The following is a 26,501-nucleotide window of genomic DNA, read 5'->3' as shown; positions in this document are numbered from 1 at the left end:
GGAGCCGATTAAGACGGACCAAATTCGGTCCGACCAGGATAGGATGAAACGACATATACCTATTAATCTAGCTTCACGATCAGAAGCTCCGTGACGCCGAAGGGTCCAATCGGAATGGACTTTCGGGTCATGCATCATTATGAACCGCCCAACTATTAGCGATCCATTCATGCAGAAAGTTTTCTTAATTGTTCATCCCTCGTTGGTCTGAAGCAGAGTGGGATCGATATTTCAATGGAGGTCCCCGTTGCTGGTGTTCACGATCGAGAAAGAGAAGCTGTCTTGAATGTTATTGCATGTCTGAGTAGGGAACAAGTTGAGGGTTCACCAGGAACGTGAAGATGAATCTACGCCGATTTGGTAACATCAGAAACATAGGACAAAGAAACCATCATGGTGCCGGTGGTGAGCTGTCAATCACATTCGAAAGAGATTCACGGTCGAAGAAATTGAACATAAGACAATAATTAAAAGTAGGTCCAATTCTACCTATTGTTGTTTAAGTTTTATCGGTAAGTCCTAGGATTGGATATAACATGCTTGTCGCACTAATCCTCTCGTTGTCAGGACAGGATCACCTTTAGCATGAGTAAAGGAGCACAAAAGGGAAAGGTCACGAAATCTTTCAGAGAGGAAAGCGCAAAACCAGAAAGCTGGCGAAAGTTAAAAGGCTGTTGTTTCTTCGTGGGGTTTCGAAGATTGACTAATGATTGATCGTACGGAAGCGGCTTAGCGACACGTGCACCAATACCAGCGTGTTTATATAATACATACATACATACATACAGATTTATAATCCTCTTCTATTAATTTATTCCCTAAACTAATATTCTAATTTAGAAATAATAATCGCCGCTTTCATAATTGTTATTTCCCTTTTTCTTGATTGGACTTACTGCTCTATTTTCATTTACTTTCTCAATAATATACGCATATAAAGCGATTGCATCGTATACCGCAGCTATCATCCGCTCCCTCATCTATAACAATGAATCACTTTTACCTAATTTAAATTCAAGAAAATTTAATCAATTTTAGAGTCCATTTATTTCGCAAAAAAAAAAAAATTAATTTTTTTCTTAAAAACTCTCTTTTTTGGTTTTGATTTCAATTTTTTTTTTTTTTTTTTTTTTTGTTATCTAATTTCAATTTTGCTACTCCTCTAGAAGCCAACGACTCCTCAAGGCCGTAGACAGGTGCCAACAAGACAATGAAATTAACAAGTGGTAAATTTGTCATAAATATACCAATTTGAGGGTATTGGTAGTAAAAAAAATTAATTTTGGGTATGCTCGTCACCGAGGTATCAATTTGGATTTTTTTTAGTGGTAAAAAAATTAATTTTTGGTATATTTGTCAAAGCTATTATTTTAGGATTTTTCGGTCTATTAACCCTAAAAAATAATGAGAAATCTTATTGTTTTTACTCAACAAAATTCTTCTTTGGACTCGAGTACTAATCTTGGTGCAATAAATAGAATTGATTGCACCGCACCCAAGAGCGAGCAAGTGAAATTCGTATTATACTATCATGTTCGATCAACTCAATTAAATCAGCTTTCGCTTTTTGCAAATGACAATCATTTTAGTGCCTTCTTTTTCCTCCCTAAAAAACTGAGGGTAAATCTAGCTAGGACTCTCTCTAGAGAGTGGCAAAGTGAGGTGGTAAAAGAATGGATCTATAAAAACCAACATCCTTTCTTTAGACTTTTTATCATAGGACAAGTGAATTAGTTATTGAATTCAATGGTTAGGACGGTCAACCTTCACTTCAACGATTTTCGACCGACATAAGGTCTAACAAAATCGTTGGACAAATTTTTTCCTCACAAAATCGACATGCGATAATGTATACCGCCATATAAGCGTCGGGAAAAAAAATGATGCTCAATCAAATCAATGTCTAAAAAATTAATATTCAAACTGTCGGTAAGTACTCACCAAAGTCCTAGATTGAATACACGCATGCTGTTTTTCTTCATGTTAGATTTTATACATGCCTGCTATTGTCACCGACCAAGAAAGACGAGCTTTCTTGAATGTTAGTGCAGCATATTTGTCACGCCCCGAACCTCGAGCGCGCGCACATCCCATTACGGTCGATCAAAAAAATGCGACATCCCAGGATATGTCGCCGACCCATTCATTTATTTACGCATGCAGAAGCGAAACAAATCCCCTGACAACATTTAACTTGGGATAGAAAAGCAGGCAATCAATCATAATACCAAACACTCATTTACAAACACAAAGGGTTTAAATACAACACCGGACTTTCTACAAAATAGATCAGCTCGACAAAAGGGGAACTATCCTACAACCAACTAGTATGACACGCTCGCCAACCCTTATGACTTCACCTCTGCAACTCCTCAAGGCCAACCAAAGCTATCTGCCACTCCGTCCACCAAAGACCTGAAATTTTAATCCCACAACGGGATGAGACGATGTCTCAAACAAGTTCAACCCCTAAACCCCTATTAGAAAGAAAATACGTCCCGGGTGGCCTAGCCACATCACACAGAAGACTTACCTCGCCTCAGCCTTCATCTGCAGGTTAGCACAATTTATATAATTCAACCACGTACAATTATGATAACCAAACAACCATGGCACAATCACATCATCAGAACAATTCAACCACTTGGATCGTCTCAGCGATCAATCAACTTGGCCGATTACATGTCATTCTAGAAAATCAATCATTGCTCTCAACTACGGCCCTACTCGGCAAATTTGAATCAGTGGCATCACGGCCCCACTCTGCGCGACCTTTAACAGGTGGCAATTCACGGCCCCATTGGGCGCGACCTCTAATAGGTGGCATATCACGGCCTCATCGGGCACGACCTCTAATAGGTGGTTTATCACGGCCTCACTAGGCACGACCTCTCATAGGTGGTTTATCACGGCCTCACTGGGCACGACCTCTCATAGGTGGTTTATCACGGCCTCACTAGGCACGACCTCTAATAGGTGGTATTTCACGGCCCCACTGGGCGCGACCTCTAATAGGTGGCATTTCACGGCCTCATCGGGCACGACCTTTCCTAGGTGGTACATCACGGCCTCACTGGACACGACCTCTAATAGGTGGTCAATCACAGCCAATCTCCCATTAATTTCTACACTTAGGATTTCATAAAGAATTCTCATAAATCAAAATCACATTCAATTCGCCACAACCAATCATTAGTTTCAAATTCTACAAGCATAGCAACGATCGGCACGAAATTCTGAGCAAATAAGGTCCCAATGAAAATTTTCGGAATTTAATAGATAATTAAATTTATTCCGAAAATTAATTAAATAATAATATCCATAGTTTTCGAAATCCACACTCAATTTATAATATCCAATCATCAATTTCAAAATCCGACTACACAAAGAACGACCGGCACGAAATTCTGATAATTTAAGGTCTCGACAAAATTTTCGGAATTTAACAAATAATTTAATTTATTCCGAAAATAATTAAATAATAATATTTTATTAATTTCGAATAAAATATATTATTAAATTATATACTAATTTCGAGACATTTAAATAAATCCAAAGTAAATTCATTTATGTCAAATCAAGGCTTATTTTAAATAAACCTACTTACCCTTAATTAAGCACACTTTAAATTAAAACAACACCATAATCTAATCCACTCTTAAATAACATAAAGTAACAACCTAATAATACTTAACATAAACTAAACCTCCCTAAGCATAATTAACCCTCTAAGCGAGGTTTAGTGAGCTAAACTCACTGGATTAGCGAACCGAGCGGACCAAAACGACGAGGGCGACGCGAGGATCGACTTTCCTCAAAGCGGGCCGAGCATCCGGGCTCGGGAAGGCGGCCAAAACGGCCCACGAAGGGGCTGCCATACCCATTTCTGCAACCTTCTGCTCGCTGCTGGTTGGGGGCGGATCCGGCGCCGGTTGAGGCGCACAAGGGCCTAGATGGACGGGGGAGACCAAACCGGACCTAGGCGGGGCTTCACGGTGGCCGGAGGTGGGCTGGACGGCTCCGGCGGAGCTCCACCAGATCTGAAATGGCCGCTGGAACAGAGAAGAAGAACTAGCGACTCGGCTTGCTGGAAACGGGCAAAGCGGGGCTTCGGCGGTCCAGGCGATGGTTTCGGTTGCTGCATGGCGGCTCACGGCGGCTCACGGCTGGAGGACGACCAAGAACAGCGGCCAGGGAAGCTCGGGACGTTGCTGGACTCAAGACGGGCGCGAGACGAGCAGGAAGCTCGCGGGGCTGGCCACTGAGCACGATGGGCGAGTCAGCTGATCCGGTGGCGAACGGCGGAGGGCGGAGGCGCGAGACGGCGGTCCAGCAGCTAGCTGGCTGCTCTGTCGTCTTCCCAGATCTGCTGGGTTTCGAACAACACAAGGAAGAAGGAGAAGAAGCCGACACCAGCAGAAGGGGGAGAGAGGGGCGGAGCTGCGTGCGGCTGGACGAGCGACGGCCTCCGGCTGGGACGAACGGCGACGAGCGGAGCTGCTGCTCCGGCGGTTCTTCTGGTCTGCTGAGGTCTCGCACAGCAGGGAGAGGAGAGAAGCGACGGAAGAGAGAAGGGGAGGAAGAAGAAGACCGGTTCTCTCTCTCTCTCTCTCTCTTTTCTCTTTCTCTTTCTCTCTCTTTGGCCCCACCATGACCTCATGGATGATGTCACACCCCACTATCTCCCACAACCTTAATCCAATGGGTTCAATTTCATTTTCCGCCGTGGCATAAAATCTTGTACACTTAAATTCCATCAATTTTCAATCAATTCCATCCAATTGAAGCTCAATTAAATTAACTCATGTGTCCTCGGCCTTCTCATGACATTTCCCCATCAAATGATCTAACTTGCATCCCGAAGATTCGATTAAAAACGGCCCTCTGACAATCCCGAACAAAAACGGCATTACTTTGCTTTTCCGCCAAAAATCTCGGTTTGTAGAAAAATCTTCTGAGGATGAGTCAACGTTCCTAAAATGAATTGTGACTTGACAGAACTTCCAATTTTTGTAATCGGGTTCAATTTCACGGTTAAATTCAATAACGCGACTTTAGCGCGTCCTAATCTACCGGATAGCTTTTAGAAATTTTACGTGCAATTGACCTGTGGTTGATTATTCTCAAGCCACAAGTGCATCTTCGACACCTTGGCGACTTTCGATTGTCGTAGAAATCTTGAGGTTTCGATTACAGACACAGGGTACCCAAAACGACAGAAGAATCGGTCTAGTGCCGGTCGACGAGGATATTGCGATCAGGTGGAATCACCCACACTCTAATCACATATCTCGGTCAAATCGACCTGTGCGATCTCGTTCGATTCGACGATGTCGTAATGATCCTTGCCCAGATTAATACGGTCGAGTAGCCAATTCATGGTCGAATTCTCAAGTCTATTGCGTTTAGATTTCTTAACGGCTTCACTTGATAGACTAGTTATCTCATGAGTGGCCAACTCAGAGGAGAAAGCTATAGACGCGAAGATGAAATGCCCAACTTATTTAATTGAAACCAGAATTGGAAAATCGGGATGTCACAGTATTAGTAGGGAGAAAGTTCGGATCAGCCAAAATCGCGAAGATAAAACTTCTTATCGGCTCCTATTATTATTCTCATTGTCATCGTTAATGTTGGCAACATTGGAAACGCTGGACGAAGAGACTATGGATGGTGCCGGTGGTGAGTGATCAATGATGAATGGGGGAGATATGGGGTTGGAAGAAATTGAACGTATTCATGGGTTCCTTCACTTTTTTTTATTCATGATTTAGGGCCGTGAAGTTACCATATGCAGAGTTGGTATGAAAAAATAAAAATTTGGCCCAACTTTGGGACAATTACCATAATATATTAGTCTTTCCCAAATATTAATGAAAGCTTTCAATATGTGGGTCTTGACAAATAGTTTACCTATTTTGCCTTCGTCGACATCAAACCCCGTAAATTTGATTCCAGCGGAGGAGACAAAAAGTCAAGCCTCCTTCCAGATCATGGTCGCTCTACGGAAGCTACTTCTCTTTATGTCACGCGGTAATCGGATGGGTTGGGGTGGGTCCCAGCGTGTGCTCTTTTCCTTCGTCTTGGCTCGCCCGTTCTTTATTCTCACGACACGACCTTCGTGAGGAAAAGAACATCAAAGAATCTAGCATTGCACCGAATTCGAAGCGAGTCGGCAGTTCACGCCTCCTTGGGCACGCGACAGGTGGGACGGGACGGGGGCCCGCATGAGCTTGGGTCCTTACGATGTTAGTGACGCCAGGTAGCTTTCATCATCACGCACCTGCTAGAGAAAGAAGAACTTTGTCCAAGGGAAAAACGTGGACATAAAACTTCTTCTTGGCTCCGATTACTATTCTCATTGTCGTCGTTGATGTTGGCAACATTGGAAATGCAGGACAAAGATGCCGTGGATGGTGCCGGCAGCGAGTGATCGGTGATGATCGGAGGAGATTTGGGGTTGGAAGAAATCGAACATCTCCATGGGTTTCTTTGCTTTTCTCCGATCCATGTTATTTCTTTTTCTAGAGTGACGGCATGAAATTATAAGTGTGTACAAAGTATTTCCTAATTCGGGTTGGATTAGGAAAAAAAAGATCCAAAGTAGTGCAAAGAACTCGCATTGTGGTGGGGGATAATATTATGTGATTCCTAAAATATAATCAATCAATATCACGGTTGGGTCCTAAAATATGATAATTTAATATAACTACTAAAATATGATAATTTAATAAAACTAAGTACAAAAGTTGTTAATCCATGTGATTCCTTCAATATTTCTTAAGAAAATATATTCAATCAGGAATTAAAAGAAATCGGGGATCCTCCTTCAGATCATGATCGCTCTTCGAAAGCTGCTTGTCTTTACGTCACATGGTAATTGGATTGGTCTTAAAAGGGTCGTAGCGTCTCCTATCTTCTTCTTGTCTCCTACAAGTCAAACCTGGCCGTCCGATTCGCCTGTCCTTTATTGTATACGACACGCCCTTTCCGAAAAGGTTTGATGGACGAGGAAAAACATCAAAGAAGCCTATTGGCAGGATCATCCCCTAGTTGTGCACGGCACCTTGTTGGGTCCGAGGGATGCTAGTGACATGGGGGCTTCCCCCATCGCTATTGTCGATTGTGCTTTTAAGGGCAAAAGGGACATTGGCGTCCAAGAATCAACACGTAATAATTCAGGATTAAGATTTCACTCAAATTATTCTCACAACGAAATATTTCTCACCAAAAATAATTAAAAGAAATCAAGATTTTATGCGAACTCAGAATCCATGATATCTCATTAGAAATGAGATCGATTTATGAATTCAAATTCTTAACCAAACAGCTTCAAAATATAAAAGATGCAGTGTACCAAGATAAAGATACACACTGAAATTTGATTCACCACGCGAAGCTAAAGAAACTTAAAGTACAGCACGAGACAGATCCTTCCCTAAAAACTTTCTAATGAAAACTCAAGCAGCGGACCTGTGAAGGACCTTAAAGTAGAACATGCGAGAGGACATGAACCAGACCATCCCGATCTCGTCCCCGACCTCCAACCTTTTCTTCTCGACAAACTCCTTGGTCCAGCCACCGTTCAGCACGTAGCTCCCCGACGACCCCAGCAGCGGAACACGAACCAGTGCTTCCAGCCTGTGTCCACGTCTATCCCAACGACCTGCATCCCCTCCTTGTTCTTGACCTGCCTCAGCATCTCCTCGTCCATCTGCGGGAACACGTGGGTCTTCAGGCAGCCCCCCGGAAGCAGAAGCCGCGACAAGTGGCTTAGGTCGCTTTCCATTAGCTCCTTCATGATCATCCACGGGTCGTTTTGAAGCACCAACTCTGTGGAGACGTCAACCCTCTCTGCACAAACACAGTGGGCTACGTCAGAGGTCGACGATTCGGGAGTTTTCATTTCAGATACATCATATGACACCTAATAAACTAATCATTTCTCGGAATTATGTACTAGTATAAACCATGGAGGTCGCCATAGGATGGCTTTCGTATATTTCAATTGAAGGAACTGTGTTTACATACCCGTTAGCCTGACATGCGGAAGGCCATAAATACGGCCTTGCTTCCGGTATTCACCAAAAGTGAACTTCCTGTAGACGGAGGGCTTTCTGCAGCTCCCGATCTGAGAGTCGGACGAAGGGCAGAGGGAGTAGGCAACGGAGTATCTCTCCAACTCGCCGTTTGTCTTCATCCTGTGTTCCACACTCCTGTGCAGGTCATTGCTCCCCGCCTGGGGTGTCACCATGTTATTCTGGATTAGAGGAGTTGGGTGAAGTTGGTCAGAAGGGGTGGGTCTGAGATTGAGCCTATCAGTGCAACGGTGTGTGAAGAGAATGGGCATTGGCTGGTTGTCAAGCGTATCTGTAAGTGGAGAGGGGAGGAGAGAGAATGAAAGAGCACAAATAGATAGCAAAAAGCCGATTGCTGTTCGTGAAAAGCCAAAGCTGGTTGTGATGGATTGAACCCGTGAAACATGACAATATAATACGAACTTCACCCGCTCAAGGCGTGGGGCTGAGCTTGATCCTTCCCTTGCCACGGGGTGGGTGTGTGAAGAGAGTGTGGCTTGGGGAGGGCGGTGGTCTGCCGTTATATCGAAGGGGATGAGTGTATTTATAATGAAGAGGAAGGAGGAGAGAGAGCGAAAGGGCACCAAGAGATTAGAAGGGGACAAAAGCTGAGCTCCAGACAGCGACAGATAGCGACATATGAGTGGAGGGGTCAAGTCTACTATAAAAAGTACTGAGAAATCTGTTTCTTTTTCGCACCAAAATTCTTGTTTGGACTAAGGGTACTAATCAGGTGAAGCTCACGAATCGACCGACTCGATCGATCAAAATCAGCTTTCGCTTTTCCCGAAAAGCAATTGAATTTTGCGTTATGTACTAGTGGATGCAAGAAGCTTTTCTCATCAAACTTTTGCTTTAATAGCTTTTCTTGTCATGGGTGTCATTGCAATAAAACTTCTATCACGCCCAGACTTTCTCTTGTCACAGGAACGCAACATCCGGCATCGGTCAGTTATACGACGTCTCAAAATGCATCACTAACCCATCAATTATTATTTTTCAATCAAACGCAAGCGGAAACGTACAACAACAACAACACCCGATCACATATTAGGGATAGTAAAGAAAACACATAAGCAAATATACATCTTATTTATCTGCTTTATTAGATCAAATCTTTTAATATAAAAGTCCGTTCTTAGACCAATTTGATACACATCCAAAAGACAACAGGGGGTTCACAAACTTCAATGGTGAGCCTATCTTCTCTAGTGAGATACTAACCAAAAGCAGCTCCCCTACGAGGACCGGCTACCTAGGCATCATCTATTGGGTTGTTCGTCGGACCTGCAAAAGGTGAAACAACAACAAATGAGTTTGACAACTCAATAAGTAATTCGCATAAATCTCATATAGGCGGATAACTCGTTTTGGAACCTACAAACTTGACGCTCACTTGTCGATGGCATATCAATAGCTAAGCCTTCGCTTTACATTATCTGTTAACAATAATTAGGCCACTCAAAATGCGAACACTCTACCACGTGTCCAATTATAGCATAAATAATCACTACATGAGTGCACCATTCTATTAAGCATACAACGATCACAATTTAATAATCCAGGCACGAATAGTAATTCTTCCATGCACCATGCATTAGCTTAAATCCCTCAAGTTCTAATCAAAGACGTACAAATCCACAACCTTATCCACGTCTTTCGACTCAAACATCAACCTGCACGACATCCTCATGCTTCTCAATTCGTAAACAAGGTCGATCAAAGTATGCACATGCCACATAAGTTACTAATAATGATAATTAAATTATGCACGCGTCTCATGCATCTCGTATAAGGCCATGCCAAACATGCATGAGCCATAAAACAATTTCCAAGGTATGCACATAACACTCAAATGCTTTGCACACGTTTAACACCTCAAGAATCACATGACATCCCATACTACCATGCTATCTCTAGTCCAATTATTAATCACACATAGTCGAAACCCTCTGGCTCTTCCAGAAACATCCGGGACAATCGTCTCACCCCATTGAGCACATCATCTAAGTTCCCGTTGGGCATCCTTTCGGGCATCGTTCCAATGTAACACATCCCGTGAACGGCATCCCGTTGATGTGGGGGCATCATCATCCGAAACCTCGGTGATGAAATCCATTGTGTGACCACATGAATCAAGCATACAAGCAATTGGTTTTATCTTTCATAGTAATTCATGTATAAATGCCTCAATGACATGCCAAGCGATATGTAACTCATGACCTATCGACAATACATCAATAAACACACCAAGCACGAATTGAGAGTCTATGGTTTGACCTGTTACGTTGAGCACCGACCTAAGTCTAATCCAGATCGAAAACGATAAGCTTTGATATCGCACCAAAACCAAAAGAGGACAAGTCCGCCATGACATGATCACCGTCCTAGTACCAAACTTGGCTCGGGAACGATATGTCTCAATATCGCATCTAGACCAAGAAAAGATTGACCCATAGTGATATGATCACCGACCTAGTATTAAACTTGGCTCAGGAACGATATGCCTCGATATCGCTGATCCAAGAGAGAGACTCGACCCAACGTGCTTCCACAAACATCCAAGAACCATCACAAATATCATCTTGGAGGCGCAGGTGGTCTCACGCATTGACCATGGACTATGAACATATATAAATATAAGGACTACTTTCCATGAACACATACAAAACATTGCAATTAATATTAAACAACATCATATAGAACATGCACATCCAATAATATCACAAGATCTCCAAATAACTCACCCTAAGTTATAACATAACAAGATTTCATACTAGAACAATGCTTTCTCAAACCCAAATTCGAGTATGAACATCAACAAGTCTAACAATATCAAATTGAGCAACCTTAGCAATAACTAAACTTTCCTTATCAACCTCAAACCTCAAATCCAAGCAAACTCATGAGCAAAACATACAAAATTAACACATGGTTCTAACCTCTCTAGGATAGCTTGATCCTACTCCTAATACAAGTAAAATCAACCTAAATCAAAGCCACATAACACAACGGCTATGTAGCCCACTGGGCTTCCAATGGTTGCCCCACTTTTCCAAGACCAAAGATTCGGGGGGCCAAAAACTATTCGCGGAATTAAACATTGGTTAAATTGATTGGGGGTGTTTCCTAATTATCCACAAAGGATACATGTAACCGGACCAAGGTTCATAGCTAAATTCAATTAGAAATGGCTGCAACAGGGCCTATATGAATTGGGGGGTCTCTTGGGGTATCGCTTGCACAACCCATGATTAATTCAAAACCAATCCATGTTTGAGCCTAATCGATTCATGGATAATCCTCGATTGTCATGTAACCGAGCGAGAATCGATTTACTTACTTTGGTTCACGGTCACTAAGAATCGAAGTAGGGTCGTTCAGGATTAGTATAATGACTGTGTGGAATCAACCGCAATCCGGCTATATATATACTTAGGCCGAGTCGATCTATAATCGTTCATTCATTGATCCGTGCCGGTGTAAGGTCGTCTCGCATCGATTCTTATGGTCAAACTATCGCTCCATGGTCAAGTACTCTAGTTGAGTGCATTTCTCGATCCACAATTACCTCTCCCAATTAGATAGTTGACTTATAAATTATACTTAAATCAATCCATAGTCTATTCTTGTTAAGGGCACATCAAAGCTTTAGACCATTCCTTGAGTCTAGGATAGGGGTCAAATTCGAAGATGTCACAACTTCAACCCTTTTAAAGCCCTTGTCCCAATGGTTGGAGAACATACTACTGCAACACATGCATACGTCCACGCACTTTGGATAAATCTTGAGGCTCCGCTAGAAATCAAGGAAAATCAATCATTACTCTAATTGGCCAATTGTGACGTTTTGGCCTAGTATAACGTACTCAAGTAATCGATTTCTCAAATTTAGCACTTAAATGATTGATTTTTCAAATTTATGACACTTATGTAAATGAACCGATTAAATAATTATTTATATAATCATGAGACATAGATCTAGATTGTATGGCATTTAATCAATTTGATCAACCGATTAATCTCCGAAAGGGGCACTTAAGAGGAGCAACATTAAGGAAGCTTATGGTGGGAGGATCATCGTCATGCACTGCCTTCACCCCTTGTTGGGTATGCGATAAGTGGAACATTGTCGGGTCCGGATGTGCTTGGGTCTGTAGGATGTTAGTGACATGGGGCTTTCGTCGATCACTTTTGTTTTGTCGACTGTACTTTAAGGGGAAAAAAGATTTAGATGCTTTAAGAGGGTTTCCATGAAAGTTTACAGTTCGGAGGGATTGGGGCACCAAAATCTAGCTTTGCAGCAAATTAGAACATGAAAGGATGCACAATTTAATGAAAAAATAAAAACCCACTAAAGTGAACAAATTGCATCTCCTCAATTAGTGTTGGGTCACATACATTCCAATCGAAAAGAAAACCTTATCAATTCATGGGAAGAACAAGAGAAACTCTTAAACCCTAAATGTGCTCTTGTTTTGACCATCGCCCGTCACACGTCAAGACTAAGAAACAAGAGATTCTATTGCCCAAACTTTCTAGTAGAAACTCAAGCTACCGCGTTGCTTGTGCCCCGAGCAACCTTGCAAAGGACCGTGAAGTGGAACTTGCAAGAGACTGTGTCCCAAAACATTCCGATCTCATATGCGGCAGTGGTGGTGACTCGTGACTTCTTTCCCATCACGTCTGATCGGAATGTTTTCTTGGGCACAGAGGAAGTCGGCGAGTATTTCTTTTGAAGCCCAGTTCTAATGTCTTCAATTTTCTTGAATCATTTCTTTTCTATTGTGGTGATATATGAAATTTCCTGTTTTGTTCAAATATGTTACAAATATGAAGGTACCCTTTGAACATGCACAGATCATTATGGTAGATTGTGATAATGCTAATATAAACACCTAGAGGGGCTGAATAGGTGTTAAATAAGTTTTTGCAACACTTAACAACTTAACTCGATTTATAATAAAACAGTAGATAAAAGATTATAAACTAATATATAAGACTGCGAATTAAGTAAAGAGATTAGGGAAAGAGAATTTAAACACAAGCTTTATAATGGTTCGGCTTAGACCAAGCCTATGTCCACTCTCCCGCACTGACAATCCACTGGCTGGATTCCACTATGAATCAAAAGAGATTTTACAATATCACGTCTTTGATTCCATAGTATAGAGACTCGCTACACTTCCTCAAGGTCTCACAAAAATTGATCTCTTTTTGAGTACGGTTTAAGCTCGATAAATTGTAACAGCAAAGAACTAAGAGTTTTAGACTTTGGAATTTTTCTTTCACGCACATACTCGAATAACGTGAGCGTCCTCCTTATATACTCCTCCATGCCATCATAACCGTTAACACATTCCAAAGGAGTTCTTCCAATCTACCCATTGAACAAAATCAATTAGGAAGATCTCGAGTTACTTATGGAATGTGATGATAGTCCACCCATCTTGCTCGCCCATACAATCAGGATCTAGATTTTCATAAGTAGAACTTTCCAAGTATACTTCGCCATTCAACGGATCTAAATTGCTCAAATTAATTTCAATACGAATAATAGATCTCGAGGTGCCATCTCTAGCCGTGAGATCTTCTTCATCCGCATGAATCAAATCCTTAAAGATATACCCGAATCTAGATAAGTCTTCTTCAATGGATAATATTTTCCTTCATCGATCTGAAGTTGTCAATGAAGGCAGACTTTAAATCTTAAGTCTTGAGGTCTTTAGACTTTGACGATAGAATCAGCAAGTTTTTAGACTAGACTGATGGAAACGTTTTGTCAATTTCAAAACAGATAAGGAAGTTTTCTCCAACAGATTGATTCATCATATCATCTCGTTTAGATTGCAGTTTTCACATACATAGTGAAGTTCTGATAGATTTTATAAGAGGAATTTTGAGACTTGCAAAAGAAAAATATTTTGGGTTGGGTTGTCTATATGATATTTGATTAATCTTGGACATAAAGTTCAAGGTTTCCTACTCTATGGTGAAAAGCGTATGCGAGAAAGAATACGAAACTGAACCTTAGATGTGCTCGAGTGATAAATTGAGCATTTGACAATTGTTAAAATAAATAACAAAACTTAAAAAAATTGAATGCGTCAACGCCAACCTTTGGCCATGCCATATAAGTTGGTCGGCGTCCACTTCAACAATTTCTGATCAACATGAGATCTAACAAAATTGTTGGACAATTTTTTTCCTCACAAAATTGGCATGCAAAAACATGCACTACCACGTAAGATGTGGCTAAAAATAGAAAAACAGAAAAAAAAATGGATACTTTACCGAATCAATTTTGAAAAAGTTAATATTCGAACAGTCTATAAAGACTCACCAAAGTCCAGATTTTATATATGCGTGTTGCTGACGGTGGGGTAATCATTGAGCATATTTAATTAAAAGAAAGCAGGGCCAATATCGCTCTTCAGGAGCTGCTTCTCTTTATGTTACGTGGTAGTCAGGTTGGTTTCAAAGAAATATATTTTGTGGTCCTCGATCGAGAAAGACAAGCTTTCTCGAACGTTAGCGCAGGCTAGTGGGAGGGAAGAAGTTAAGGGTTAACCGAAAACGTGGAGATAAAACTTCTTCTTGGCTTTGTCCTCCACTGAGGAAGCCAAGGTTCGAAGCCCCTGCGTAGTAGGGAGGCTGAAGCGCTATGTGGTGAGTTAAGCGTGGCGTCGGGGTAGTGGTTTCCCTACTAGCGACACCTGGGGGTTTACGTGGTGGCTGTCGGCCAAAAACGGTTCCTCCATCAAAAAAAAAAAAAAAACTTCTTCTTGGCCGCGATTATTATCCTCATTGTCATCGTTAATGTTGGCGACATTGGAAATGCAAAAGCTAACTAAGACGGACCAAATTTGGTCTGACTAAGATAGGATACAATGACATATTAAAAGGAGGTCTATATATCTATTGCCGTGCAAGTTTTGTCAGTAAGTCCGAGAATTGGATATAACGACAATCTTCTCTAGCCAGTTGTCTAGTCGTTGTTGTCGAGAGCAGAAAAAGAGACTGCACAGGGGCGCCTTGGCTCTGGGCACTGATCTTTTATTCTCTATCATTGCGTGCGTGCACAGAAAAAGTGGCCCTACTATTCAAAAACACATTGACTTTTTCAATCGAGCGTTACCATAATTTCACTTTTTGACCCTGCTATCTTTCCACTTTGATTTTTATTTTATTTTATTTGCTGAACTTCTTCAGCGCTGGTCTTCTCGACATGATGACCTAACAAAGCTCACTAGGGCATCGTGTAAGTTTAGAAAGAAGACGCAAGGTATAGAACTCCAAAAACTAGAGGGACAAAGTAACAAATGATCACATAGCAATTTTATGCCAATTGCAGTGTGCAACATGGAGCAACATGAGCTCAATATAATTAACCAACAACACAAGCTGACTTGATAATCGAATTAATTTTCGTGAGTGATTTGATCAGTTGTGCAGAACTTTTATTTTATATTTGGGTTAATATTACCAAAAGTCATTGAGCAGGGCTTATTTATAAGCGGGCTGGAAACCTTTCCTCTTTTTTTTTTTTTTTTTTGGCTTCGAAGCATGATGGTTGTACGAGGAAATAATTGTTGGGTAGGGAGGCCTAATTGCGGCACAAAAGCATAAGAGGACAAGAAAGAGGCCCTCGCGCAATTGGCACTTTTCTCTATCGTACGCTCACTCAGTCATCGCACCTTTTTCCTATTTTTCTTTTCGTTGTTTTGCTTCGAAGCCGACGAGACGGGCGTATTATAGAAGGGGACAAAAATTTCATTTAAAAAGTACTGAGAAATCTTCTTGTTTTCTTGCAGCCAAATTCTTGTTTGGACTCAAGGTACTAATCCTGGTGCCAAAAGTTATTAATCCACGTGGTTCTCTAGTATTATTTTTTTTTTTTTTGGAAGAAAACATATTCAATTTGAATGAAAAGTGTGGATCCTAGGATTGACTCCCTCTTTTGAATTAATTTGAAGTATACGACCAGTGTAATCTTTCTATTACGCAGTCCACGTTCATTACCATAGGTGGGTCCCAGCGTCTCCTCTCTTCCTTCCTCAAGAGTCAAGAGTCAAGACTCGCCTGTCCTTTATTCTCACGACACAGCCTTCCCGAGGAAAAGAACATCAAAGAATCTAGCATTGCACCGAATTAGAAGTGCGTCGGCCGTTCACGCCTCGTTGGGCACGCGCACGCGACAAGTCGGGACGGGACCGTGGCCCGCATGAACTTGGCTCCTTACGATTTTAGTGACACCAGGGAGCTTTCGTCATCGCTCACCTGATAGAGAAAAGACAAGCTTTCTCGAAGACAAAAACGTGGAGATAAATCTTTTTCTTGGTACCGATTACTACTCTCACGTCATTGTTAATGTTGGAAAACATCGGAAACGCAAGACAAAGACACCGTGGATGGTGTCGGCAGCAAGTGGTTGATGATGATCAGAGGACGTTTGAGGTTCGAAGAAATCGAACGGCTTCATGGATTTCCATGGAATTGTTTGGTTTCCATGGATCGGAGCGTCCCCTATCTTCCTCTTCTTCTTGTCTCTCAAAAGTCGAACCTCTCTCAAATCTTAAAGAAGTCTATAGGAAAAGTCATCGTCTCGTATTCCACGCTGAGTTGATAGTTGACACCTTGTGGGGTATGTGAACTACAGAACGGGTCGACTCCGTACGATTTAGTTACTTGGGGGGCGCGCTTCCGCCATCGCTTTTGTCGATTGTGCTTTAAGGGAAAAGGTTTGATGCTTTAAGGGCTTCCATAAAAATTTAGCATCGCACCAGGTTAGAACTTGAAAAAAGATCCACCGTTTAATGGCAAAATAATTCATTGTTGGGATTTCGTCGAAATTATTCCCACAGCGAAATATCTTTAATAAAAAATAATTCAATGAAACCAAGGTTATGTGCTAATTTCGGACGGAGGATATCTCATGCGAAAGGAGATCGATTTATTATATTCGAACAATGTAGTACAATTTCAAATCAACAATAAGATTCAGAAATTACAAACTCGATTACGTAATACGATGCAAACAAATTATGTCGAAACTTAATCGATCACACCGCTTGTGAACATAAAAGTACGATATAGGAAAGAAAATTGATTATTATTGGTTCGTGCGGGATTGCTTTTCCATGGTAATTGTTTTGACTTTCCCCGATCACAAGCCAACATCGAAGCACACAAAAGTAAAATAAAGAGAACAAGATCCTTTCGCAAATACTTTCCAATGAAAGCTCAAGCCGCCGGGTTGCTTGTGCCGCAAGCAACCTTCCGAAGGACCGTAAAGTGGAACTTGCAAGAGATAGTGTCCCAGTACATCCCGATCTCGTCCCGACGTTCAACTCTCCCCATTGACGAACAGCTTGCTCCAGCCACCATTCAGCACGTAGCACCCCGAGGATGCCCAGTAGCGGAACACGAGCCGGTGCTCGTCACCTGTGTCCTCGTTTATCACATCGACCTCCATCCCCTTCTTGCTCTCGACCTGGTCAACCATCTCCTTCTTCATCCACCGGAGCACATGGGCCTTCACGCAGTCCCGCGGAAGCAGGAGCCGCGACAAGTGGTCGAGGTCGCTTTTCGTTAGCTTCTTCCTGATCTTCCACGGGTCGTCGTAGAACACCAACTCCGTGGAGACGTCAGATGATATATTCCTCTCTGCACAAATAAAGCGGGTTACGTCAGAGGCCGACCACTGCGGGGTTTTCATTTCAGATACGTCATATGACGCCTAAAAAAGTCTCCTTTTGTCTCTTTCCTTCTCTTATTTCTTCTTCTCTTTTGTTTTTATTTAATAAACTAGTCATTCCTCAGAATTATGTATTAGTATAAACCACGGAGGTCGCCATAGGATGGCTTTTCAATTGAACGAACTGTGTTTACATACCCATTTGCCTGAAACGTGGAAGACCAACTTTACGGCAGGTTCTTTTGATGTCCTCTTGAAATTGCTTCCGGTATTCACCACAAGTGAACTTTCTGAAGACGGAGGGCTTTCTGCAGAACCCGATCTGAGAGCCGGACGAAGGGCAGAGGGAGAAAGCAACGGAGTATCTTTCCACCTCCCTGTTTTTCTCCACCTTTTGCTCCACACTCCTGTACACGTCATTGCTCCACGCCTGCCCAAAGCAATTCATACCCGCGTTAATCATTGCTCGTTCAAGACACGAGGAAAGTCTGAGCATTGAAGAATTGGATGAGCATTGATTGGATAATCATCGTTTCGAATCTGTGCTTTCTTTTTTTCGTTACCTGAAGAAGGTCTCCGATGCTGACGATGAGAGCGTCACGGTTGGGCTTGACTGCGAAGAATCGGGAGTCCTTGAGGAGCCGGAGGCCTCCTGCCTGGTCCTGGTAGAGAATGGTCAGGAAGTCACTGTCCGCGTGGGGCAACGGCCAGAACCTCTCTGGCGAGAGCGGGCACACCGGGTAGTGGTTTAGCCGGAGGAAGCACGTGTTCTCGTTGCATTTCTCGTTCAAAGTGCTGTGGCCCTGATGCCCGAGGCTCTCCTCTAGGACCCCCGCCAGCGTCCTGGCTAGCCCAAACATGGCGGGGGCCAACTCCCTCATCACTCCTCCGAGAGAGGTGAATTGGCCGTGGCAAGAGGGGTCATAAATCTTCACGAGGGGGACCTGGTGGGAGAACTGGGCAGGGGAAGTGCCCCAGGGGGAGGAGTTGTTGAGGAGGCCAGAGTGGGCCCTGGTCTCAAGGGGTGTCTCGAACAGCTTAACCGCCTCCCTCATCACATTCCCAAGCAGCTCCCTGCTGATCCCATGGTTCACCACCTGGAGGAGTCCATATTTTTTGGCGGCCCGGAATATGTTCTCCTTTGCACGCGGCTGACTCAGGTCTATCACTGGGAGCTGATACTCCTGGGGTGTCATCATGTTGGTATTCTGGATTGGAGGAGTTGGGTGAAGTTGGTCAGAAGGGGTGGGTCTGAGATTGAGCCTATCAGTGCAACGGTGTGTGAAGAGAATGTGGGTTGGCTGGGAGTCGATAGGGTATTTATAGGCGGGGAGAGAAGAAAGAATGGCAAAGCACAAATAGAAGGCGACAAAGCGGGTAAGAGGGAGGGAGCTGCTCCAAGTAGCGACAGTTTGGAATCAGGTACTAATCCAGGTACAGTAATATAGAATCGATCGCAGGAGCAGCGCACCCAAGAAAGAGCAGGTGAAGTTCGTACTATATTGTCATGTTTCATTGACTCAATCCATCAAAATCAGCTTTAGCTTTTCACAAACAGCAATCGGCTTTTCGCGGTCTATAATAGGGGTTCCAGAAGCTTTTCTCAATAAACTTTTGCTTTGGGCTTGGAAGTACATCGCTTTAGGATTTCTTCTGTATGGTCCATCCTCTGTCCTTCACGAGTCGATATTGATCCCCTTCTGGCTGTCGGTATCTTCTAAAAACCTAGGCAACACCACATGCACAATATTTTCATGGGCGCTCGGAAATCGATGGTAAATTTAGGTGGACTCGTCAACCTAAACAAGTAAACAGGCATGTGATGCGGCACGAAAGCCGACTAAGATGGACCAAATTTGGTCCGACTAGGATAGGATGCAATGACATATACTCCTCATTTAGTTTTGTAATCACAATCTCTGGGACGTTGTAGGGTGCAATCAAAATTGGACTTTCGAATCATGCATCATTACTCTTTAGGATTAAGTGATACATGAATCGCCCAATAATTAGCAACCCATTGGTGCTGAATGTTTTCTTAATTATTCATCCCTCGTTGGCCTGAAGCGGAGCGTGATGTGGACATCGAGTCATATCGAGGAGGAGGTGCTAGGGACCCATTGTCTATTCCTACTGGTTCGATTACTCGAGCGCGGGCCAAACAATTCAGGCAAGCTGTTGGCGTCATGGTTTGTGATCTTTGGCGTGAAGATGACCTTGGATCAAATTCAAATCTTAAAAAAATTTGGAAATCTTGGTGCAATTTAATTATCTTGTCACCAAATAATTGACCAAGTCAATTTATATATATTATTGTTTAAGAATATTCTAGAATATGAATATTCTAGAATATGACGCATTAGATATATATATATATATATATATATATATATATATATATATATATTCTTGTTTAAGAATACTCTAGAATATGAATATTCTAGAATATGACGCATTAGATTTTTAGGGTTTGTGTGGCAGACTATATAAATGATTTGCCAGATTTCTTTGGGGACAGATATATTTTATTTTTGAGGAAAATAATTGAGAGGTTCTCTTTTAACTGTTCTTTTGAGGACTTGACCTAATCAAGTTTCTCTTGTGGCGGTCAATTCGACTTATCGAGCGAGATAGCGAATTCTTTCGCTCCCGGCGTCTATAACGTTGGTTGGTTGACACGTGTTCGTCAACAGTCACGTTCATACGAGGTTGCCAATCACGGGTTTGATTGGAGGTCGAGGTTTGCAATTCGCACCATTTGGGTCTTCGTAGAACGATCCTTCCGTAACGATTCACATCAGTTTGGTATCGAGCCAGATTCTACAAGGTCTATTTATCTTTAATTTTCTGTTGATAATCATCAATTTGAGATTTATTGGGTTAGGGTTTTGGTTCTAGTTAATTTAGGGATCCGATTGCTTTTGTGCTTCCATACGTAGTTGTTTGCTGTTAGTTTTAAATTTTCTTTTCTAGCATCTTAAATTGTATCTAAGTTCGTAAAAAAAAAAGTAAAAAAAAAAAAGAAGAGAAAGAAAATGCACAAAAAAAAAGTGTGCAAGAGAAAAAAAAAACAGATTCGACAAAAAAAAAAAATTAGCCGAACAAAAAAAATATAGAAGGCAACGGCAATATGATGATGATGAGGCCGACATGGAGGATGATCGAGATGCTCGATTTGAAAGGTGGAATGGAGGCCGAAGGTTTAGACACCGAGGAGATGATGAACTTGGCAACATCAAGATGAAGATTCCTTCCTTCCAAGGGAAGAATGATCCCGATGCGTATCTAGAGTGGGAGAAACGCATGGAGATGGTATTTGATTGCCAACGATACTCTAAGCTCAAAAAGGTAAAAATTGCAGCTGTTGAATCTACTGATTATGCTATAATTTGGTGGGATCAACTTGTGACTAGTAGGAGGCGCAATGGTGAAAGACCAATAGAGACGTGGGATGAGATGAAAGCGGTGATGAGGAGGCGTTTTGTGCCAAGTCATTACCATCGAGATTTGTTTCAAAAGTTACAAAACCTCACACAAGGAAATAAGAGCGTAGAAGAGTATCACAAGGAGATGGAGATTGCCATGATCCGTGCTAATGTGATGGAGGATCGTGAGGCCACAATGTCAAGATTTTTGAGTGGTTTGAGCCGAGACATAGCAAGGGTGGTAGAGCTACAACACTATGTTGAATTGGAAGAATTGGTGGACAAAGCCATCAAAGTTGAGCGGCAATTGAAGTTGGATCGAAATCACAAGAGTGGAGGAGGTTCAAGTCCGAATTGGAGATCCAATTGGAAGAGAGATGAGAAGCCAAATTGGAGAGGAAACAACACAAAAACCGAAACTTCAAAGGAGAAGGAGAGGGACGGTAAAGTTGGAACGAATCCGGTTTCAGGTAAAACCGAAAATTCTAACACTAGAACTCGTGAAATTAAATGTTTTAAGTGTTTGGGTAGGGGTGATATGGAGAATCAATGCCCTAATAGGAGGGTGATGATCATGACTGGACATGGTGTTATTGAGTCCGAAAGTGAAAGGGAAGAAGATGATGATGAGATGCCACCATTGGAGGATTGTAGTGATGGAGAAGTGGCTATAAAAGGAGACTTATTGGTGGTTAGGCATTCTCTGAGTGTGCAAGTAAAGGAGGAGGAGCATCACCAACAAAGAGATAATTTGTTTCATACAAGGTGTGTGGTGAATGGTAAGATCTATAGTATGATAATTGATGGAGGTAGTTGTGCGAATGTGGCAAGTTGTATTATGGTGGATAAGTTGGGCTTGAAGACAACAAAGCACCCTCGGCCTTATAGACTTCAATGGTTAAATGATAGTGGTGAGGTGAAAGTATCGAAGCAAGTTCGAATTCCATTTAAGATATGGAGATATAAGGACGAGGTAAAGTGTGATGTTGTACCTATGCAAGCGGGTCCTATCTTACTTGGAAGACCATGGCAATATGATCGAAAGGTACATCATGATGGGTATACTAATCGTTATTCATTGATGATGAATCAAAAGACTTATACCTTAGTACCAATGACAGCTAGTGAGGTGTATCAAGATCAACTAAAGTTACAACGAGAAGCCGAGAGAGAGAGAAAAGGTGAGAAATTCAAGGGCTTGCGTGGTGTGTCTGAGACGCAAGGAAAAGGAGAGGCCGAGAGAAAGATTGTGGTAAAAACCGAGGGAAAAGAAGAGAGGAAAGAAAAGAGGCAAAATAATTTTTATGCAAAATCAAGTGAAGTGAGGAGAGCTTTAGTTCTAGATCGACCAATGCTTGTACTTGTGTACAAGGAGGTTTTATTTTCTACTAATGATCTTGACCCAAGTTTGCCTAGTCCTGTTGTATCTTTATTGCAGGAATTTGAAGATGTCTTTCCTGATGAACTTCCTGGAAGGATACCACCGATTCGAGGCATAGAACATCAAATTGACTTGATTCCTGGTGCACCATTACCTAATCGACCCGCATATCAAAGCAATCCCGAGGAGACAAAGGAACTTCAGCGGCAAGTTAGCGAACTATTGGAACGGGGGTATGTGAGAGAGAGTCTTAGCCCATGTGCCGTCCCTGTTTTGTTAGTGCCAAAGAAGGATGGAACTTGGCGAATGTGTGTCGATTGCCGAGCAATCAATAATATTACGGTAAAGTATTGACATCCTATTCCTAGGTTAGATGACATGTTGGATGAGTTGCATGGTTATTGCATTTTCACTAAGATCGATTTGAAAAGTGGCTATCATCAAATTAGGATGAAAGAAGGTGATGAATGGAAAACTGCATTTAAGACCAAATATGGATTATATGAGTGGTTAGTAATGTCATTTGGATTAACTAATGCACCGAGCACGTTTATGCGACTTATGAATCATGTTTTGCGTGCTTTTATTGGTCGATTTGTGGTTGTCTATTTCGATGACATCTTAATTTATAGCCGAAGTCCTGATGACCATATTGAGCATGTGCGAGTTGTCTTGCAGGTTTTAAGGGCCGAGCAATTATACGCTAATCTAAAGAAGTGCTCTTTTTGTTACCAACAAATTAGTATTTCTAGGATTTGTTGTTAGTGCTAATGGTATACAGGTTGATGAAGAAAATGTTAAAGCAATCCGTGAATGGCCAACGCCTAAGACCATAGGAGAGGTGCGTAGATTTCATGGATTGGCGAGTTTTTATCGACGATTTGTGAGAAATTTTAGCACTATTGCCGCACCATTAACTGAGGTAATCAAGAAGCACGTGGGTTTCACGTGGGGAGAAGAGCAAGAGAAAGCATTTAATCTGCTAAAAGATAAGTTAACTAATGCTCCTTTATTATCTTTGCCGAATTTCAGTGCTACTTTTGAAATAGAGTGTGATGCTTCTGGTACAGGAATTGGAGCCGTGTTGATGCAAGGAGGGCGTCCCATAGCTTATTTCAGCGAAAAATTGAGTGGAGCAACATGGAATTATCCTACCTATGATAAGGAGATGTATGCTTTAGTGCGAGCTTTGGAGACTTGGCAACATTATTTATGGCCAAAGGAGTTTGTGATCCACACCGACCATGAGACCTTGAAGTACTTGAAAGGACAGCAAAAGTTGAATAAAAGACATGCCAAATGGATGGAGTTCATTGAGACTTTTCCATATGTGATCAAGTACAAGAAAGGTAAGGAAAATGTGGTAGCCGATGCACTTTCTCGAAGGTATGCGATTCTAACTATTTTAGAAGCAAAGTGTCTAGGTTTTGAGCATATCAAGGGCTTATATATTGATGATGATGACTTTGGGAGAGTCTATGAAGCATGTGAACACGCTGCATTTGATAAATTTTATAGGCATGAAGGTTATCTTTTTCGTGAAAACAAACTATGTTTGCCTAAGTGTTCTTTGCGTGAATTGTTGGTGCGAGAAGCGCTGATTTAATGGGGCATTTTGGCATTAATAAGACTTATGAAGTGCTGTATGAACATTTTTATTGGCCACATATGAAGAGAGATGTCACACGTGTTTGTGAGAGATGCATTGCTTGTAAGCAATCGAAGGCTACAACTAAACCGCATGGCTTGTATACACTATTACCTATTCCAATGCATCCTTGGATTGATATTTCTATGGATTTTGTGTTAGGATTGCCTAGGTCTAAGTATGGTAGAGATTCTATTTATGTGGTTGTGGATCGGTTTTCAAAGATGGCTCATTTTATACCTTGTCATAAAACTGATGATGCATCTCATATTGCTAATTTGTTCTTTAAGGAGGTTGTACGTTTGCATGGCATGCCTAGATCGATTGTTTCAGATCGAGATTCTAAATTTCTTAGCTACTTTTGGAAAACATTGTGGAAAAAACTAGTAACACGGTTGTTATTTTCTACTACTTGTCATCCACAGACCGATGGTCAAACTGAGGTAGTTAATAGAACTTTAGGGGTATTGTTGCATGCTATTATTAAAAAGAACATAAAATCTTGGGAAGATTGTCTGCCACATGTTGAATTTGCATATAATAGGAGCATGCATTCTGCTACTAAATTTACACCATTTGAGGTTGTCTATGGTTTTAATCCATTAACTCCGTTAGATTTAACCCCTTTACCTGTTGATAAGCGCGTGGATTTAGATGGAGCAAAGAAAGCTGAATTTGTCAAGGCGTTACATGAGAAGACGCGCACAAATATTGAGCGCAAGACTGAGCAATATGCAAGGCAAGCTAACAAAAGGTGCAAGGAAGTGGTGTTTGAACCTGGCGATTGGGTTTGGGTTCATATGCGCAAAGAGAGGTTTCCTGAGCAGCGACATTCTAAGTTATTACCACGAGGGGATGGACCATTCATTGTTTTGGAAAGAGTTAACAATAATGCTTACAAGCTTGATCTTCCAGGTAAGTATGACGTTAGTGCCACATTTAATGGTTCGACTTGACTCTTTTTTATGCCGTTGATGATTTGAGGACAAATCCTTTGCACGGGGGAGCGAATGATGTGGACATCGAGTCATATCGAGGAGGAGGTGCTAGGGACCCATTGTCTATTCCTACTGGTTCGATTACTCGAGCGCGGGCCAAACAATTCAGGCAAGCTGTTGGCATCATGGTTCGTGATCTTTGGCATGAAGATCACCTTGGATCAAATTCAAATCTTGAAGAATTTTGGAAATCTTGGTGCAATTTAATTATCTTGTCACCAAATAATTGACCAAGTCAATTTATATATATTCTTGTTTAAGAATATTCTAGAATATGAATATTCTAGAATATGACGCATTAGATTTTTAGGGTTTGTGTGGCAGCCTATAAAAGGATTTGCCAGATTTCTTTGGGGACAGATATATTTTATTTTTGAGGAAAAGAATTGAGAGGTTCTCTTTTAACTATTCTTTTGAGGACTTGACCTAATCAAGTTTCTCTTGTGGCGGTCAATTCGACTTATCGAGCGAGATAGTGAATTCTTTCGCTCCTGGCGTCTATAACGTTGGTTGGTTGACACGTGTTCGTCAACAGGTCACGTTCATACCGAGGTTGCCAATCACAGGTTTGATTGGAGGTCGAGGTTTGCAATTCGCACCATTTGGGCCTTCGTAGAACGATCCTTCCGTAACGATTCACATCAGAGCGGGATTGATATTTCGACGCGGGTCGCCGCCACTGGTGTTCACGATCAAGAAAGAAAAGCTGTCTTGAATGTTATTGCATGTTTGAGTAGGAAACAAGTTGAGAGTTAGCTAGGAAGGTGAAGATGAATTCACTTCCCAGTTCCGATTCTCTTTCTTATCAATGTTATCATCGTCAATGTTGTTAACATCAGGAACATAGGACGAAGAAACCACTGACGATGCCGGCAGGCGGGTGGCCGATGACATTGGGAGGAGATTTGCGGTGGAGGAAATCGAACATCCACAATAATTAAAAGTAGGTCTAAATATACCTATTGCCGTGCGAGTTTTGTCAGTAAGTCCGAGGATTGGATATAACATGCTTATCACACTTATTCTTCCGCTGTCAGGACCACCATCAGCAATGACCGACAGTCTTCTTTGACCAGCTGCCTATTCCTTGAGGTCGAGAGCAGAAAAAAGACTGAACCGGGGCGCCTTGGCTCTGGCCACGGATCTTTTATTCTGTATAATTGCATGCGTGCGCAGAAGAAGTGGCCCTACGGATCAAAAACACATTGACGTTTTCAATCGAGCGTCACCAGAATTTCACTTTTTGACCCTGCTATCTTCCCACTTTGGTTTTT

At 41.9% G+C, this 26,501-nt stretch overlaps 1 protein-coding gene across 1 annotated transcript; it reads right to left on the bottom strand.

The window, feature by feature from the left end:
- Positions 1-17,424: 17,424 nt before the first annotated feature.
- On the bottom strand, positions 17,425-18,974 carry LOC104430763 (gibberellin 2-beta-dioxygenase 6-like). The gene is made up of 3 exons (XM_039313522.1): positions 18,339-18,974; positions 17,974-18,205; positions 17,425-17,744 (listed from the first exon to the last, which is right to left on the bottom strand). The coding sequence occupies exons 1-3, from the start codon at positions 18,972-18,974 to the stop codon at positions 17,425-17,427; spliced, it is 1,188 nt and encodes a 395-aa protein (XP_039169456.1).
- Positions 18,975-26,501: the final 7,527 nt, after the last annotated feature.

The sequence above is a fragment of the Eucalyptus grandis genome, chromosome 5 (genome assembly GCF_016545825.1).
Source record: "Eucalyptus grandis isolate ANBG69807.140 chromosome 5, ASM1654582v1, whole genome shotgun sequence".
Lineage (NCBI taxonomy): Eukaryota > Viridiplantae > Streptophyta > Magnoliopsida > Myrtales > Myrtaceae > Eucalyptus > Eucalyptus grandis.
Note: the sequence above shows the minus strand (reverse complement) of the source record. Positions and strands in the feature narration are given on the sequence as shown.